The 16,342-nt window shown below is 36.8% G+C and overlaps 1 protein-coding gene across 1 annotated transcript; it reads left to right on the top strand.

The window, feature by feature from the left end:
* The first annotated feature begins 2,458 nt into the window (after nucleotides 1–2,458).
* On the top strand, nucleotides 2,459–13,591 carry LOC111609262 (CD209 antigen-like protein C). The gene is made up of 7 exons (XM_023336577.1): nucleotides 2,459–2,666; nucleotides 8,343–8,451; nucleotides 8,545–8,646; nucleotides 8,826–9,002; nucleotides 9,300–9,442; nucleotides 10,207–10,310; nucleotides 12,355–13,591. The coding sequence occupies exons 2-7, from the start codon at nucleotides 8,382–8,384 to the stop codon at nucleotides 12,509–12,511; spliced, it is 753 nt and encodes a 250-aa protein (XP_023192345.1). The 5' UTR covers nucleotides 2,459–2,666; nucleotides 8,343–8,381; the 3' UTR covers nucleotides 12,512–13,591.
* The last annotated feature ends 2,751 nt before the right edge of the window (nucleotides 13,592–16,342 follow it).

The following is a 16,342-nucleotide window of genomic DNA, read 5'->3' on the forward strand; positions in this document are numbered from 1 at the left end:
AATATGGATCTGCAGCCTATTGTTGCTGCCAGTCTGCTGTCTGCTTCATTGTTGAAATTAATCCTGTCATCTGTGACATCTAGCAGTTTGTGGACGTCCACAAAAAGGCCTGATTTTTGTGACTGCAACAAATGTTCACATCAATACTGAAAGTACAGCTACCATTTAAATGGTGGCGATAGAAGAGAAAATAAAGAAAAACAACTGAACATGAGCAGAGGAACAACAAGACAATTGTTTTTAAGGAATACAGTGTGGATAGATTATATTGTTAACCCCTTTGGATTATTTCTCAGGAACCATGAGGACAAAAAACTGCATTGTGTGTTTAGTGATAAATTATGTCATTTTCTTCTTCTCTTGTAATTAGACAGCATACAAACTGCATCAATGCCCACAATAAGACTCATCTCTGAGTGGAGCGCAGCAGTTCATCTTAGTGAATATGAACACATTCCTGTCCACACAGTCTGAGTGACTCACATTTACATACGTTCAGGCCTCAACATTTGATCATGAATGTCTGTTCAGTGAACTTAGAACCAGCAGAACAGCAGGTACTAAAGGTCACTTTTGGTTACTTGACAGAACAAAAGCTTCTATCTGCTACATTGACTGTACTGGTTACTGTCCATGGTGATGATGGCGTTGGAAAGTGTTGTAATAGATGACATTATCTTGAAAAGTTGGACCTGTATGTTGTATTATTTTTATTTTTTGTAGCTTTTAAAGGCAATTAAATGGTAAGCTTTCAGATTCTGGAGGTGTCTTTTTGTCATGTTGGGATCCATTTTCTTTGCTCACATGCAGAACAGAAAATCAGCTAAAGATTGTTTATTGAAATACATAGATAAGAGAGGTGGAGAGGGTATGGTTCCTCGGGAAGATTCACGGAGTCGTCAGCACACTATGGGACAGCAAAAAGAGATGGTGAGTTTAGGGTAATTGGAAACGGGAGTTGTGAGATGAATTGGACTGATCTTACTTGTAGAAATGATGATCTCGGTCTGGGAGGGGTTTGACTGCGGGGGACAGGGCTTTGGTCTTCTTATGAAAATCCTTAAGCAGGTCCAGGTTCCAGAGGGGAGGCTCGGCTGAGCGGGGTCCGGAAGAAGACGTGGGGGCTGCGGTGGAGGGCGGACAGGTAAGTTCTGGCGTGGAGGGAGACAGAGGATCGGTCCGACTGCCAGTCAGAGAAACCAGGAAATGCTTGTGATCAGACTGAAGAGGTGAGGGTGAAACTCGGGCAACCAGTGGGTAATATCCACGGTGTCACGAGGAGAGTGAAATCCAAAAAAACCAGGACAAGATCTTCTCTGGGAGGATCCACGGCATCACGAAGAAACACCTGAAGAGGGAGGACAATGAGAGGAATTACTCAGAATATTTCTCAAGAGAAAAACAGAGAGTAGTGATGGCCAAATGAAGCCTCGTGAAGCAATGAAGCTTCCCAGACCATTGCTTTGCCCAGAGGTTCATTACTCGGTGGTTCATTCATTTCTCACTAGTGACATCTGCTGTTGAAACTGTGGCAGCCTTGTCACTCAGATAGACATACTTAAAAAAATTAGTATGTTTTTTTAAACATACTAATGTTAAATATCATGAGTTTTTGTCAAACCCATGTTTAGTAACAGGAGAGTCAATTAAACCCTATTTAACTAATCTTTTTTAGTTATTAAAATTATTTGTAGCCAATCCTGGTATATGTTGACTGTTGGCTGTTTTCTTTTGTCATTGACTGATTTGACAATAGACATTTGTTTTAGTGTATTTGGAGTGCGGTGCTTCTTAGGGCAGACAGTATTCTTTGAGTTTTGATTTGCCTCCTGAAAAAATAAAATTCTTCAAAAATTCTCTTTTTCTTGGTTTTCTAGTTGGCTCTCTGATCTGATCCCTTATATTTTTTCTCATCAGGCCAGAATTTTATTCTTCCAACAGCTTTAAGTCTGTTTCTGCTGTGCAAGACTAGTATATCTTTGCAGAACAAAGAAATAGTGGAAATTTCAAGAAGGTGAGAATTTTGGAGGTGAAGGGGTTAATTGTTTTTATTTAAGAATCTTGTGAGCGATCATCTCAACTATTCCCAGATGTCTGATTTTTTTCCTCTTGCTGGCTCCATTTCAATCAGGTTTATTTGTGTAGGACATTTCAGCAACAATGTAATTTCAAAGTGCTTTACATAATAAAAAACACACAAATAAAAAGTAACAAAATATACCATAATCAACCATTGAGAAAACCAATAACAGCTCCTCATAAGCTCCAGGAAATAATGAGATGATCAAAGACAGATGCATTGAACCATGGACCTTACCAAGCTCCGCCCACAACCGACCTAAAAAATCCCAAGTGGCCGCAAGTCTCACAAACATGGCGTCTTCCACTTTGACTGTTTCTCTGCAGTGTATTTCTGACTCGATTAGTGCATCATTTCTACCGGATTTTCACAATATATCAGCTACTACAATGGACAGAGGAACTAAGAAGTTCATGTCATCTTTTTTGGATGAGATCAAGGTGTTTGAGTCACGCGATGCCTCCAACATTGTGCACTTCACAGGAAAATGCTTTCGCTTGATGAGGAAAACGGCAGATCCACACACCCTCTACATCAATATAGCTGTGGACAAGATCACTGATGCCTATTGCTCTTGCAAGGCTGGGTAAGTCGGGCATTCATCGTTTTGTACATTACTTTTGACATCAGTGGGTGATTCCTGTGGTTTGTTGGCAAATGTTTGAGTGTGTCGAGGCCTGATACACTGTACTTGGTGCTAGCGTGGCTAACATGGGTAACAGTTTAGTCCAAAGCCTTTCCAGCTAAAATAAAATCTTTAGTGTATGTCAGATACAGACACATTGCATATTGATCTGTTTAGCTAAAGTAAGACTGTGTAGCAGAATGGCTTCAAGGTGTAGAAGTTGTATCAGTTCTGCCATTATGCTGTTCTTAGCTAACAGGAAGCTAAGTGTGTTTGTGAGACGTGGTAGCCGCGCTACTACGTAGAATGGGCATCAGCCAATGAAAAGCGGCCCCTGCGGTAAGGTCCATGTGCTGCCCCTCCAGAAAAGCAGCCTTTGTCGCTATCTGGTGGACGAACGGTGAAACAGCAAGAGAAAACAAAAACAAACCCACAAAGAACAATAAAAATCCCGGAACCCAACAGTTTTTTTTTTGTACTCTTCAGGTTCTGGTGATCATTTAGACTTCCAAAACAATTGCAAATTTTACTGGTGAGAAAAGATTTTTGGACCACTGAGCAGCATTGAAGTTTGTTCATTCATTCGATTTTTTTCTGTTTCAGTCGATCATTTGTTCACTCGTTTCTTTCTTTTCTTCTTTCTTTCTCCATTTCCTTTGCCTGTTTATACTCATCCTATTATTCCATTTTTAGAGAACGTCTCAGAGCATCAGACAGGAAATCTATTCATTAATGAAGTTTTACTGTTTAACATTCAATATATATACACTGTTTCATTTGTCTGTCTAATTATACTCCATTTGGAAATTACACCAAACTGTCTGAAGCAAAAGGTGGCAGTAAATAAAGTAACAAAAATAAATAAAGAAACACACATAGATTTGTCAGTTCAAGGTTAGTTGCCAATCTTTATTCCATCTGATATTTTACATAAGATTGAATGTTTATCTGGTTTATGTTTATTTCCTGTGTCTAGTTATTCTTAGTTACTCTAGTTTAATCAGTGATAATGCTTTGTTGCATTCTCACTGATGAAGATCCTGCTCACATTTTTCAATCATTAACTTTTTCAACTATTTAAGATTCTATACTAATTTCTGCTTCTGCTAATTTATGCTATTTCTTTTGTTATGTTTTAGTTTTCAGGTTTTTCAAATTTTTCAGGTTCTTAGGCTTTGTTCTGCTTTTTCTTGCATTTTCTGCAGCAATCATTCTGCAGATATGCATTCTCACTGCTTTTTTGCTAGGATCAGCAATTTTTCTAGTCTAATCAAACTTTTTACAGATCCTTACATGAAACTCAGAGAGGTTCCATCAACTCACCACCAAGATCCCTCAGTTTCTCTCAAACTAATCCAGGCGTCCTTCTTAAATTCAGAAAGAAAATTCTGTAAAATGTTGACATAAAAAGGTTTCCTTTATTATGTTTTGTTAAACAATGCAATGTGTTTTAAAAAAAAATCAGTTTAATCTTAAATTGTTTTTCTAATTTGTTTGCTCCATTATCTAATTTTAAAAATTGTACCACTGACAGCCCCACATATTATAACTAAATACTCATTTAAATGCTTCAGAAGAAACTTTCACAACAAAAAAAGCAGGCTGCCTTTTTGTCAGTGGAATATCTGGTGGTTGATGGTTTTACATTGACATAATACTATACAGAAAATACAAGACAACATGCCTGTTGACTGTATAACATGTGGTTTTATTTCTGTGCTTTAAAGCACAATCTCAGCTGTATGTTTGTGTCTGTTGTTGCGCCGTATGAAACGTGGTCTAATTCTGTCACAAATTTAACAGGAACTGGCATGACTCTCACCCTGATAATGGTGGGACAAGTGGAAGATGGGCGAGGAGGACTGTGTACATGTCAATAACGACAAGGCGTCTTGGAATGATTTTTCATGTGATGGTGATAAACACTGGTTCTGTGAAAAAGTGCTGAAATTGGGTGTTTGAAAAAAAAGGTCTCTAAATATAATGTTTTATATTTTATTCTTGAGTTTTAAGTATTCCATCTCTAAAGACAAATATTTTATAAAGTGCTTTAATAGTCCTGCTTCTAGTTACAATGAATTTAAATATTACAATAAACTCTATTTTCTGCTTTCTGCCTGGTCACTGTTTATTACAATTTCCAATGTCAAAAATAAAGAGGCGATTCGTACACAGTAACCCACCTGCAGTATTAACTGGTGTCTCTGTGTGATTGAATGCGTCAGCTAGACAGCTTTATGTGAAATTAAGTGAGTGTAATTTGCAAGGTAAAGCAACATCGCAGAGGAAGTATTCAAATTATTTCACAGTTTGACAGAGATCAGAGACTGCCATCTGCTGGAGACTGTAGTGACTGCACCGAGGAAGTGACATGAAAACTGATGCATGGCTTGATGCTACTGGAGATGTAAATAAACCTAAAGAAAATTATGACTTTATGCAGAAAAATTTATTCAGATTGTATCAGTTGGTGGTTTAGTAGTTGTAATATTAACTAATTTATTAATATTTGAGGATTACCTCACTGATTTCAAAGATTTGATTTCCTTAACAGTATTGCTGTTAAGGAAGTGAAACATAAACATGTTTTTGTGTAGATAATGCGCTCTTATTCTGTCTAACCCAGACTGTAGTTTGTCTTAACATGCCCTGTATCTAGATTAACTCAGTAAATGAAGTACAAAATTCTTGCTTATGACTTCATACTCTTTAAAAGTCTAGAACAAAAACCCAAACATGATTTAAGCGGCAAATGAATAAGAACATTTTTAGGAGTTGAAATACCAATTCTAATATATATTTTTATGACATACAAAAATAGAGTTGGACTTTGGTAGACAGGAAATTCCTGACAGTATATCTGCATTTAGTACTTTAGGATAAATTAATATTTTATCAAGACTTTCCTCAGTGTATTATAAGCCTGGTGGGCCACCAGGTTTTACTTGTGCCTCCACCAGGCTAAGCATTGTTAGTTTTATTTATTGCAAGGGTTTTTAAGACTTTATTGTTGGTGTTTAGGGATTGTTGATAATGTCTTCCAATAGCACATATCACTTAGTGATATTTTCAAATTTCCTCTCAACTTTAAACATTTTTTAATTCAAAAACACGGGACGAATGCCCTAGCTTCATTACCACCAGGCTTAGCTAGTTTTATAGGGGAAACCCCAATATCCTCGTCTGCAGCTTCCATTCTTCAGCTTAAGACGTGGGGTCTGGATTGGGGTGATTTGGCAACTCTTCTCATATGTTACTATGTCTTTCTGCCTCCTTAGAGGGCTTGTTGACTGAAAGGCCTCCCAAAGGCAGGGGACACAAAGACGAGTCTTGGGAGCAGGTTGTTGGATGCACTACGTCCAACGACTCATTTGTTGTTGAATCATTGTCCTCCATGATGTGTGAGTTGTGTCTACATAGTGACACATTACTTTCTCTGGTCAGGTCATAATGAACTTTGGATGCAGATCCACAACACTCCTCATTCGCACCAAAAGTACATGTGCAGTTTGAACAGTTCACCTAAAGACTTGCTAAATAAATGGAATCCATACTGGACGGGTCGTCATTGTAGTTCCTGCTTACACACATCATCCTTCTTAAAAATCACACACTACACCTGCTCAGCAGAGACGCAGACGCTCTTTTAATGGTCAGGTCTAAGTTAGGGATCTAGGCACAGAAATTACACACAAAAAAATACACACAGCCAAATTATAGACAGCCAAAATATACCACAATAGAAAAGGATGTTGTTGGTTTTGGACCCTAGAAGACAGAAATGGTTTTTGACGTTTACCATAAACACAACAACTTCCCATATTTTAAATACAGTTTCTCTACTTTTGATAGAGGTGTTCAAAGTAAAAACGGTGAACACAAACACAACTCAGAGTCTCACATTATGGATGTCAAAGACTGACAATCATAAACACATGAAACACAGAAATAATTATGAAGCTATAGTTTCTTTGTTAATGTGTTATTCAGTTTAAAAATATATGATTTTCTCATCAGGGAAGGTTAATCTGAGATGGTCTGGAATATTTTACTGAGCAGAGCGATTCTCCAAACCTCAAGGTGGAAAATGTTTTGCATTCAAACTCCATCACTGCCGTCCTGTGACATCACAGTATATCGTTTGTGTTTTTACGCTTTTATGCTGCAGCACACCTCTGCTTTCTGTGAGAAAATGATTAACTAAAATTTCTCTAAATAAAATTCTGATGGTGCATCATGGAAATGACGTGATTGTGTGAAGTACATTTATGTGTTATAAATGTACTTCACACAATCTAAACTATATCTGCCAATCCTGCAACAGTTAGGTCTTCAGCTTGAAAATATCTATGTGGCAATGTGTTTTAAGGAAGCTGTGTGATTGAAGTGTTACTTTCAGTATGGAGGTTCTTCAGGGACTTGTGCTCAGTCCTTTGCTCTTTAATGTACTTCATCTACTCCACATGATGCGTTGCTAAACTCAGCAATCAACAACTCCTGAACTTCATCAGCAATTCGACAGGAGTGGGACTCATGAGAAGTAATGATGGAAATGTGTTTAGCTGATGTGGCGTAAGCAATATGCTACTTATCATCAACACACTTTGATTGTGGATTTGGCTCAACTTTGAATAAGAAAGAACAGTTTATGCAGTGTTAATTCAACAACTATCTGTAGAGGATGAACTTTCTCAGCCGGCTGAGAACCACATTTAGAAAATGTGTAAAGTGTGTGTAAGGGTATATTTTTGAGTCTTTTTTTAGTTGTTGTTTTGTGTGCTTTTGATTTGATTTTTTTTTTGTTAGTGCTTTTGAACCATCATGAACCATCATGAACCACCTTCATGATTCAAACCATCACACCAGGCTGACCCACATTTTGGTCAAACTGTTGTAGTACAGCTGACAGGCAAACACTGTAATCAACAGAGAGAAACAATGGGAGAGTCTAACAAGTCTCACTTACTTTCTTTGATAAAGATATTAAAAGAAGTTTCATGTGACACTTCTCACCCCACATAAGACATTAAGTGAAAGTTGAGGCCTGGATACAAATAAAATGCTGAGTTGCTTCAGAAAACTGTTAAACATGCATTTTCTCAGCTTTTCTCCTGGACTAAACACTTTCATTCAATATATTTTATGACAGGAGGAATGACCTGACATTTCTAGATTTCAACAGGAGATATTTTGAAAAAATATTAAATGTAACAACAAGTTGTAACTGTTTTTTACAGTTTAGTTAGAACATTAATTTTGGCCTCTTTCATTACCACATGGTTTGTAAAGATGCAAATAAGTTGTGTTTTCTGTCTTGTTAGGTCAATTTGTGCTCGAGTTCTTTGAGTTTCTACCTGAGTTGAAGTCCGATATGTTGTCTTCTGTTTTTATGTTGGCCCAATTCATCATTTTTTGAAATATTGTTTTTTAACCTTTTTTTAATATACTGTATATAAATTAAGGATCTTCTTAAACCTATTCAGTATCTCTCTGGCAGGTAGGTGTTAATCCCTCACACTAGTCATACTTTTGCATGACTAATTTTAACTCTACAAATATTTATCTTTCTCAGAACTTGCAACTTCCTTCCAGGTCAAACTCAGTTTCACATTTCTCATACTTCTGGTTTTGCTGCAGATCAGAGAGTCAACAAAACGTTCAGCATCTGTCAAAGCAATGGAGGAAATCTATATGAATGATGATCCTGTGAATACTGTCTGTCAAATTCCTGTTAGAAAAAATGAAGGTAAGAACAACACGAGAAAGAGAAGCAGGTCTATATTTTATCATTATTATGCAGCAGAAATTAATGTTATTGAAATGTATTTCCTTTGATTAGGTCCTGGCAGCTCTAAGAAGAGGCTCTATGTGGGTGCTATCATCTCTCTGGGGCTTCTGAACGTTTTCCTGCTGATTAGACTCATCAGCCTTGGTGTTTTCTGTGAGTTTTGTTTGTTTAACTTGCATGAGTCTGTTCTTTATTTTTAAAGGCAGAAAATAAAAAATAGAGTGGTTTAATTATTCTCAGCATTAAAACCAACTTTCTAAGCTAAAGTTAAATGAATATATCTTATTAAGTTTTTCTGCTTTTCTCTAATAATATACTTTAATTACTTTTAGTTCATGATGCAGGCAACTTGGCAGCAGATCTCACCGACATCAAAGACAATCTGACTGATCGTCTCCAGGACAGCAATAACCAGCTTTCTGTAATGATTGAAGAAAGAGATCGTCTGAATGCAACCCTCACAGAAATGTCTAATGAGATGATCAGGCTTCAGAGTTTGTTGAAGAAAAGTAAGTCTTCAGGTGTTTGTGAGAAAAACTTATTTTCTAAAAGACAGAAAATCCTTTTGATACCAGCTTTGGTTTAAGTTCCTTCCTGCAGAGTTTCACTTATTGCATCCTCCTCCATCTGTGGGTATTTTATGTTTTTTTAACTGTTACTAAAGACCCTGGATCCTCAAAATAATCTGTTTATAGTTCAAATCTTAGTGACTTTACAAATGGGTGATAAAGCAACATTGACTTCCTGTTACTGTCATACTTAGTAAGCAGTGTTTAAAAAAAGCTAAATATTAATTTATCTTTTAGAGAAAACCTGTCCTGCAGGATGGAGGACGTTCAGCTCTTCTTGTTATTTCTTCTCTACATCGTCTGGCTCCTGGAATAAAACCAGAGAAGACTGCAGGAACAGAGGAGGAGATCTGGTGGTGATAAATGACGATGATGAACAGGTGATGTGGTCCCTCAGTGTGAGATTATTCATTTATGTCTGCAAATGAGATTCATATCTTTCTTTCATAGTTTAATGTAAATATTGTGTAACAAGATGTTTCCATTTTGCCTCTATTATTTTAGTACAATCCACAGACATCACCATTGTGTTATAGTATTACATATCAACAATACATCTGCCTATTTCATGCATATTGCTGTTTGAATAGGTTCAGTTTATATTTTTTAAATAAATTTTTAATACAATGAAAATACACCCAAAAAATTCAAATATGTTAAAGTGAACATTTTAATTTTAAACGGCACTGTCGTCCATCAGACTTTTTTTGCTTGTATGTCAAACATATTGATACCATATTAGGAAAAACTGGGTAGATACAAATCTTAGCATTTCTGACTTCATTTATTGTGCGTTGTGTCGTGTTTGGGTTTGAATTATTTAGCCCACACACTGAAACACACTGGAAGAAGATGAATGTTTAGCTGTGTGCTTATGTTTTTATTTTTCCTGTAAAATAAAGAAGTGTGGAACTGACTCAAAAGAAAAGGAATCCTTCAGATTAAAGTATAGTTAAAGTTTAAGAGGGATTAATTTTTTTATGAAGACAATTAGAAAAATTTTACTTTTTAATATTTTAGGTGGATAAATTCTAAAACCTTTAATAGAAATGTTCTTTACCTTGGTTTTTGTCATGGCATGTTATAACATAAAACAGATAACTGCTGTACTGAAACCTTAATATTTTTTCTATAATATTGACAGAATTTTCTTTCTACAATCACCAATAAAGAAACATGGATTGGTTTGAATGATATGGAAACTGAGGGATCCTGGAAGTGGGTTGATGACACTCCGCTGACTCAACTGTGAGTTTTCCACTTTATTTCTCATTCATTGCTAAGAAAAAAAACTGGGTTTACCATTCAAAATCTCACTGAAGTGTAAAAGATTAGACAGGACTTACAGTGATTAGTGGCAGCTTTGAGACATAAAATTTCACTCAAACAATATGTAAGAGTTATTATTTCTCACATTAGGAAAATGAGTAAAACATTTGTTCTTCTGAAAAGTTCATCTTATCCAATAAGCATTTGATCCACCACTGACTTTAAAACATTTTATACAAAAAAATAAATGAAACGTCTCATAACTTTATGCCAGATTTATTTTAACAATGACGCATAGAATTTCAAAGAAAAACTGAGAAAATTATATAAAATGAGAAAAAAATAATAATTAGCATTTTATTGAAGGAAATAAGTATTTGACCCCCCCAGTGAAACATCAATTAATTTTTGGTGACAAAACCCTTGTTGGGAAGCACAGCAGTCAGACATTTCTCGTAGTTTTTATAATGTGTGCAGAACCTTCAGGAGTAATTTTGACCCTCTCTGCAGATCATCTCCAAGTTCTTGAGGTTTTAAGGTGTGTGTTTGGAAACGCGAAGCCTCAGCTCTCTCCATAGATTTTCATTTGGATTGAGGTCAGGAGACTGGCTGGGTCATTCTTTGACTTTGATATGCTTCTTCTGGAGCCACGTCTTTGTTTCCTTGGCTTTATGTTTGGGTCATTGCCGCGCTGGAAGACCCATCAATGACCCATTTTCAGTGACCTAGCAGAGGCAAGGAGGTTGTCACCCAGGACTTTGCAATACATGGCAATGCTTAACTTCCTGTCGATGCGGTGAAGTTGGCCTGTGCCCTTAGAAGAAAAACACTGCCCAAACATAATACTTCCACCACCATGCTTAACAGTGGGGATGGTGTTCTTAGGGTCATATTCTGCATTTTTCTTCCTCAAAACACGTGGAGTTGAGTTGTGGCCAAAGAGCTCAATCTTGGTCTCATCTGACCACAGTACCTTCTCCCAATCTCTCTCAGAGTCATTAATAGGTTCATTGACAAACTTGTGGTGGGCCTGGACATGAGGCTTCATGAACAGAGAAACCTTGCGTGCACTGCAGGATTTCTCAGTGTATTACCAATGGTTTTTTTGGAGACTGTGGTCCAAGCTGTCTTGAGATCATTAATCAGCTTCTCCCATATAGTTCTTGGCTGATGTTAAATTTTTCTCATGATCAATGAGACTCCATGAGGTGATATCTTGCATGGAGCTCCAGGTCTGGGCCGATTGACAGTAATGTTGTACTTCTTCCACTTCTGAATATTTGCCCCAACAGTTGTCACCTCCTCAGCCATCTTCTGACTTATGTCTCTATAGCCCATCCCAGCCTTGTGTAGGTCAACAATTTTGTCCCTGACATCTTTAGACAGCTCTTTAGTTTTGCCCATGGTGGATATGTTGGGGTGTCACTGAGTCTGTTGGCAGGTGACCTTTTATACAGGTGACAATTTGGGCAGATGATTCTAATGCAGGAAACAACTTCACCGAGATCAGTTGGTCTGTGGGAGCCAACATTAGTCATCAAATTCCTATTTCCCTCAATGAAATGGTAATTATATTTTTTATTTAAATATCACTTAGTTTTCTAGACTTTTTTTATATCCTGTCTCTCACTGTTCAAATTGAGCTACCATAAAAATCATAGACTGTTAAATTATTTGTCACAGTACAAACTTTCAACATCAGAGGTGGATCAAATATTTATTTCCTCCACTGTATCTTCATATTTATTTAGAAACTGGAAAACAAACTAAGAAACACAACCATTAATAAAAAGAATATATGAAAAAACCGCATTTTATAACAACTGAAAGCAGCATTGTGTGTGGGATTGATTATGCTGTCAATGGCACAGTTTGTAAAATACACAATACCGTCCATTTAATGGACTCAAAGAGAGACTTCACCAAATGGCTCTACATGGCCTCCTAAAGAGCTTAAAATGTCAGATTTCTTATTTCATAACATTGTTATATATAAGCTGTGAAATGATTTTCTTGTTTGCAGGCTTACCAAACACTGGGAACAACCCCAGCCTGATAATGGTGGTGGAGACCCAAAGTGGGGGGAAGAGGACTGTGCACATATCACGATTTATAAGTTATGGAATGATCGTAAATGTTCTGCTTCTCTGCAGTGGATCTGTGAAAAGGATCCAGTCTAAATTGGGAGTGTGTTAGGAATTGCTTTACAGTTGAGACTAAGTTTAGCTTGCTCTGCTTTATGCTTGACTGCATTGTTGTCTGTGACTGGCCTCTGTGGTCTCTGTGAACGTCAACATGAAGGCCTGATTGTAGTGACTGCAACAACTGTGTGCACCAACACTGACACTTCAAAGGGTGGTGCTAAACACCAAATTGATGTTTTATAATAATAATAATGATGATGAAAATCAGTGAACTCATGAACAGAAGAAAAAAAAATACCACAAGACTAGTTTTAAGTATAACTGTGGGGAGATTCTATTGTTGACCCATTTGGATTATTTCTCAGGAACCACAAGGACAAAAAACTGCACTGTGTGTTTATTGACAAATCATGTTATTCAATTCTTCTTGTTTTGTAACAAGACTGTGAGGATTTGGGTTTTTCTCTGTGTTAATTTAGGTTTTTGTGTCGTTTTCATATAATTCAGTCTCTTTGTTGTCCTGTCCACCTCTTGATTGTCCCCAGCTGTCCCTTGTTTCTCCTTATTGTCTCCCTGTGTATTTAATCCCACCTGTGTTCCTGGTTCTTGTTGGGTTCTCGTCTTGTCTGCTGTCAAGTCTGTTGTTAAGGTTTAATTATCCCAGTTGCTACCAGCTCTGAACTTTGCTGTGTCTGCTCATCTGTGCTGCCTGGATTTCTGGACTTTGGAATTGCATTTTCACCATTAAATCATCTTTAATTCACTCCAACATGGGTCCTCTGCGTCTGCCTCACCACCTCTCTACCACAATTCATGACAAAGACAGTAAACAAACTATATCATTCTCACCATAAGACTCATCTCTGAGTGGAGCTCAGCAGTTCATCTTAGTGAATATGAACACATTCCTGTCCACACAGTCTGAGTGACTCATATAATTTCAGGTCTCTACATTTGATCATGTGATCAATTATCATTAACTAATGTGTGTTCAGTGAACTTACAACCAGCAGAACAGCAGGTACTAAAAGCCTCTTTTGGTTACTTGACAGAACAAAAGCTTCTATCTGCTACGTTTACTGAACTGGTTACTGTCCATGGTGATGATGGTGTTGGAAAGTGTTGTAATGGATGATATTATCTTGAAAAGTTGGACCTGTATGTTGTATTTTATTTTCTCTTTTGTAGCTTTTTAAGGCAATTAAATAGCAAGCTTTCAGATTCTGGAGGTGTCTTTTTTTGGACTCTTCAAGTTCTGGTGATCATTCAGACTTCCAATAGAATTACAAATTTTACTGGTGAGAAAAGATTTTTGAACCACTGAGCAGCATTGAAGTTTGTTCATTCATTCGATCTTTTTCTGTTTCAGTCGATCATTTGTTCACTCGTTTCTTTCTTTTCTTCTTTCTTTCTCCATTTCCTTTGCCTGTTTATACTCAACCTATTATTCCATTTTTAGAGAACGTCTCAGAGCATCAGACAGGAAATCTATTCATTAATGAAGTTTTACTGTTAAACATTCAACATATATACACTGTTTCATTTGTCTGTCTAATTATACTCCATTTGGAAATTACACCAAACTGTCTGAAGCAAAAGGTGGCAGTAAATAAAGTAACAAAATAAATAAATAAACAAACATAGATTTGTCAGTTCAAGGTTAGTTGCCAATCTTTATTCCCTCTGATATTTTACATAAGATTGAATGTTTATCTGGTTTATGTTTATTTCCTGTGTCTAGTTATTCTTAGTTACTCTAGTTTAATCAGTGATAATGCATTGTTGCATTATCACTGATTAAGATCCTGCTCACATTTTTCAATCATTAACTTTTTCAACTATTTCAGGTTTTATACTAATTTCTGCTTCTGCTAATTTATGCTATTTCTTTTACTATGTTTTAGTTTTCAGCTTTTTCAACTTTTTCAGGTTCTTAGGTTTTGTTCTGCTTTTTCTTGCATATTTTGCAGCAATCATTCTGCAGATATGCATTTTCACAGCTGTTTTGCTAGGATCAGCAATTTTTCTAGTCTAATCAAACTTTTCACGGATCCTTACATGAAACTCAGAGAGGTTCCATCAACTCACCACTAAGATCCCTCAGTTTCTCTCAAACTAATCCAGGCGTCCTTCTTAAATTCAGAAAGAAAATTCTGCAAAATGCTGACATAAAAAAACATATTGTAACTAAATACTCATTTAAATGCTTCAGAAGAAACTTTCACAACAAAAAAAGCAGGCTGCCTTTTTGTCAGTGGAATATCTGGTGGTTGATGGTTTTACATTGACATAATACTATACAGAAAATACAAGACAACATGCCTGTTGACTGTATAACATGTGGTTTTATTTCTGTGCTTTAAAGCACAATCTCGGGCGTGTCGTGGTGGCGTAGGGCGTAGCGCGACCCGTATTTGGAGGCCTTGAGTCCTCGACGTGGCCGTCGCGGGTTCGACTCCCGGACCCGACGACATTTGCCGCATGTCTTTCACCGTCTCCTTCCCCGTTTCCTGTCAGCCCACTGTCATATAAGGGACACTAGAGCCCACAAAAGACCCCTTGGAGGGGTAAAAAAAAAAAAACACAATCTCAGCTGTATGTTTGTGTCTGTTGTTGCGCCGTATGAAACGACAAGGCGTCTTGGAATGATTTTTCATGTGATGGTGCTAAACATTGGATCTGTGAAAAAGTGCTGCAATTGGGTGTTTGAAAAAAGTTCTCTATGTTTTATATTTTATTCTTGAGTTTTAAGTATTCCATCTCTAAAAACAAATATTTTATAAAGTGCTTTAACCCTCTATGGCATGACTTTTTATTTTTGTGGGGAAGAAATATTTTCCTGCATTCTTTGGGAGCTTGGTGGTCCCTAATTACATGTCAATCATAAAATCGGACTCTGACACCTCCTGGAACCAGATTTGGGTTTGTTGCCTCAGGGTAACATTGGTCTAGAACACCAAGATTGTCTACACTGATTATGAGAAATGAAATACAAATCAAACAAAAACTATATTCATAAAAGAACTATTTTTTGGACAAAAATATGTCAAAAATCATGCCCCCCAAAAAATAAAATAAAGGAGCAATGTGAGGTACAGCTATGTGGTTTGTTGCCTGAGGGCAACGCCATGCCATAGAGGGTTAATAGTCCTGCTTCTAGTTACAATTAATTTAAATATTACAATAAACTCTATTTTCTGCTTTCTGCCTGGTCACTGTTTATTACAATTTCCAATGTCAAAAATAAAGAGGCGATTCGTACACAGTAACCCACCTGCAGTATTAGCTGGTGTCTGTGTGTGATTGAATGCGTCAGCTAGACAGCTTTATGTGAAATTAAGTGAGTGTAATTTGCAAGGTAAAGCAACATCGCAGAGGAAGTATTCAAATTATTTCACAGTTTGACAGAGAGCAGAGACTGCCATCTGCTGGAGACTGTAGTGACTGCACCGAGGAAGTGACATGAAAACTGATGCATGGCTTGATGCTACTGGAGATGTAAATAAACCTAAAGAAAATTATGACATTATGCAGAAAAATGTATTCAGATTGTGTCAGTTGGTGGTTTAGTAGTTGTAATATTAACTAATGTATTAATATTTGAGGATTACCTCACTGTTTTCAAAGATTTGATTTCCTTAACAGTATTGCTGTTAAGGAAGTGAAACATAAACATGTTTTTGTGTAGATAATGCGCTCTTATTCTGTCTAACCCAGACTGTAGTTTGTCTTAACATGCCCTGTATCTAGATTAACTCAGTAAATGAAGTACAAAATTCTTGCTTATGACTTCATACTCTTTAAAAGTCTAGAAAAAAACCCAAACATGACTTAAGCGGCAAATGAATAAGAACATTTTTAGGAGTT

The sequence above is a fragment of the Xiphophorus maculatus genome, chromosome 7, assembly GCF_002775205.1.
Source record: "Xiphophorus maculatus strain JP 163 A chromosome 7, X_maculatus-5.0-male, whole genome shotgun sequence".
Taxonomy (NCBI): Eukaryota; Metazoa; Chordata; class Actinopteri; order Cyprinodontiformes; family Poeciliidae; genus Xiphophorus; species Xiphophorus maculatus.

What these genes read in the sequence shown, in the direction of transcription:
- LOC111609262 (XM_023336577.1), top strand. Translation starts at nt 8,382, where the DNA reads ATGGAGGAAATCTATATGAATGATGATCCTGTGAATACTGTCTGTCAA. An exon ending in CATCAGCCTTGGTGTTTTCT is followed by an intron (nt 8,647 to 8,825) that starts GTGAGTTTTGTT and finishes AATTACTTTTAG; the next exon opens with TTCATGATGCAGGCAACTTG. An exon ending in GACACTCCGCTGACTCAACT is followed by an intron (nt 10,311 to 12,354) that starts GTGAGTTTTCCA and finishes TCTTGTTTGCAG; the next exon opens with GCTTACCAAACACTGGGAAC.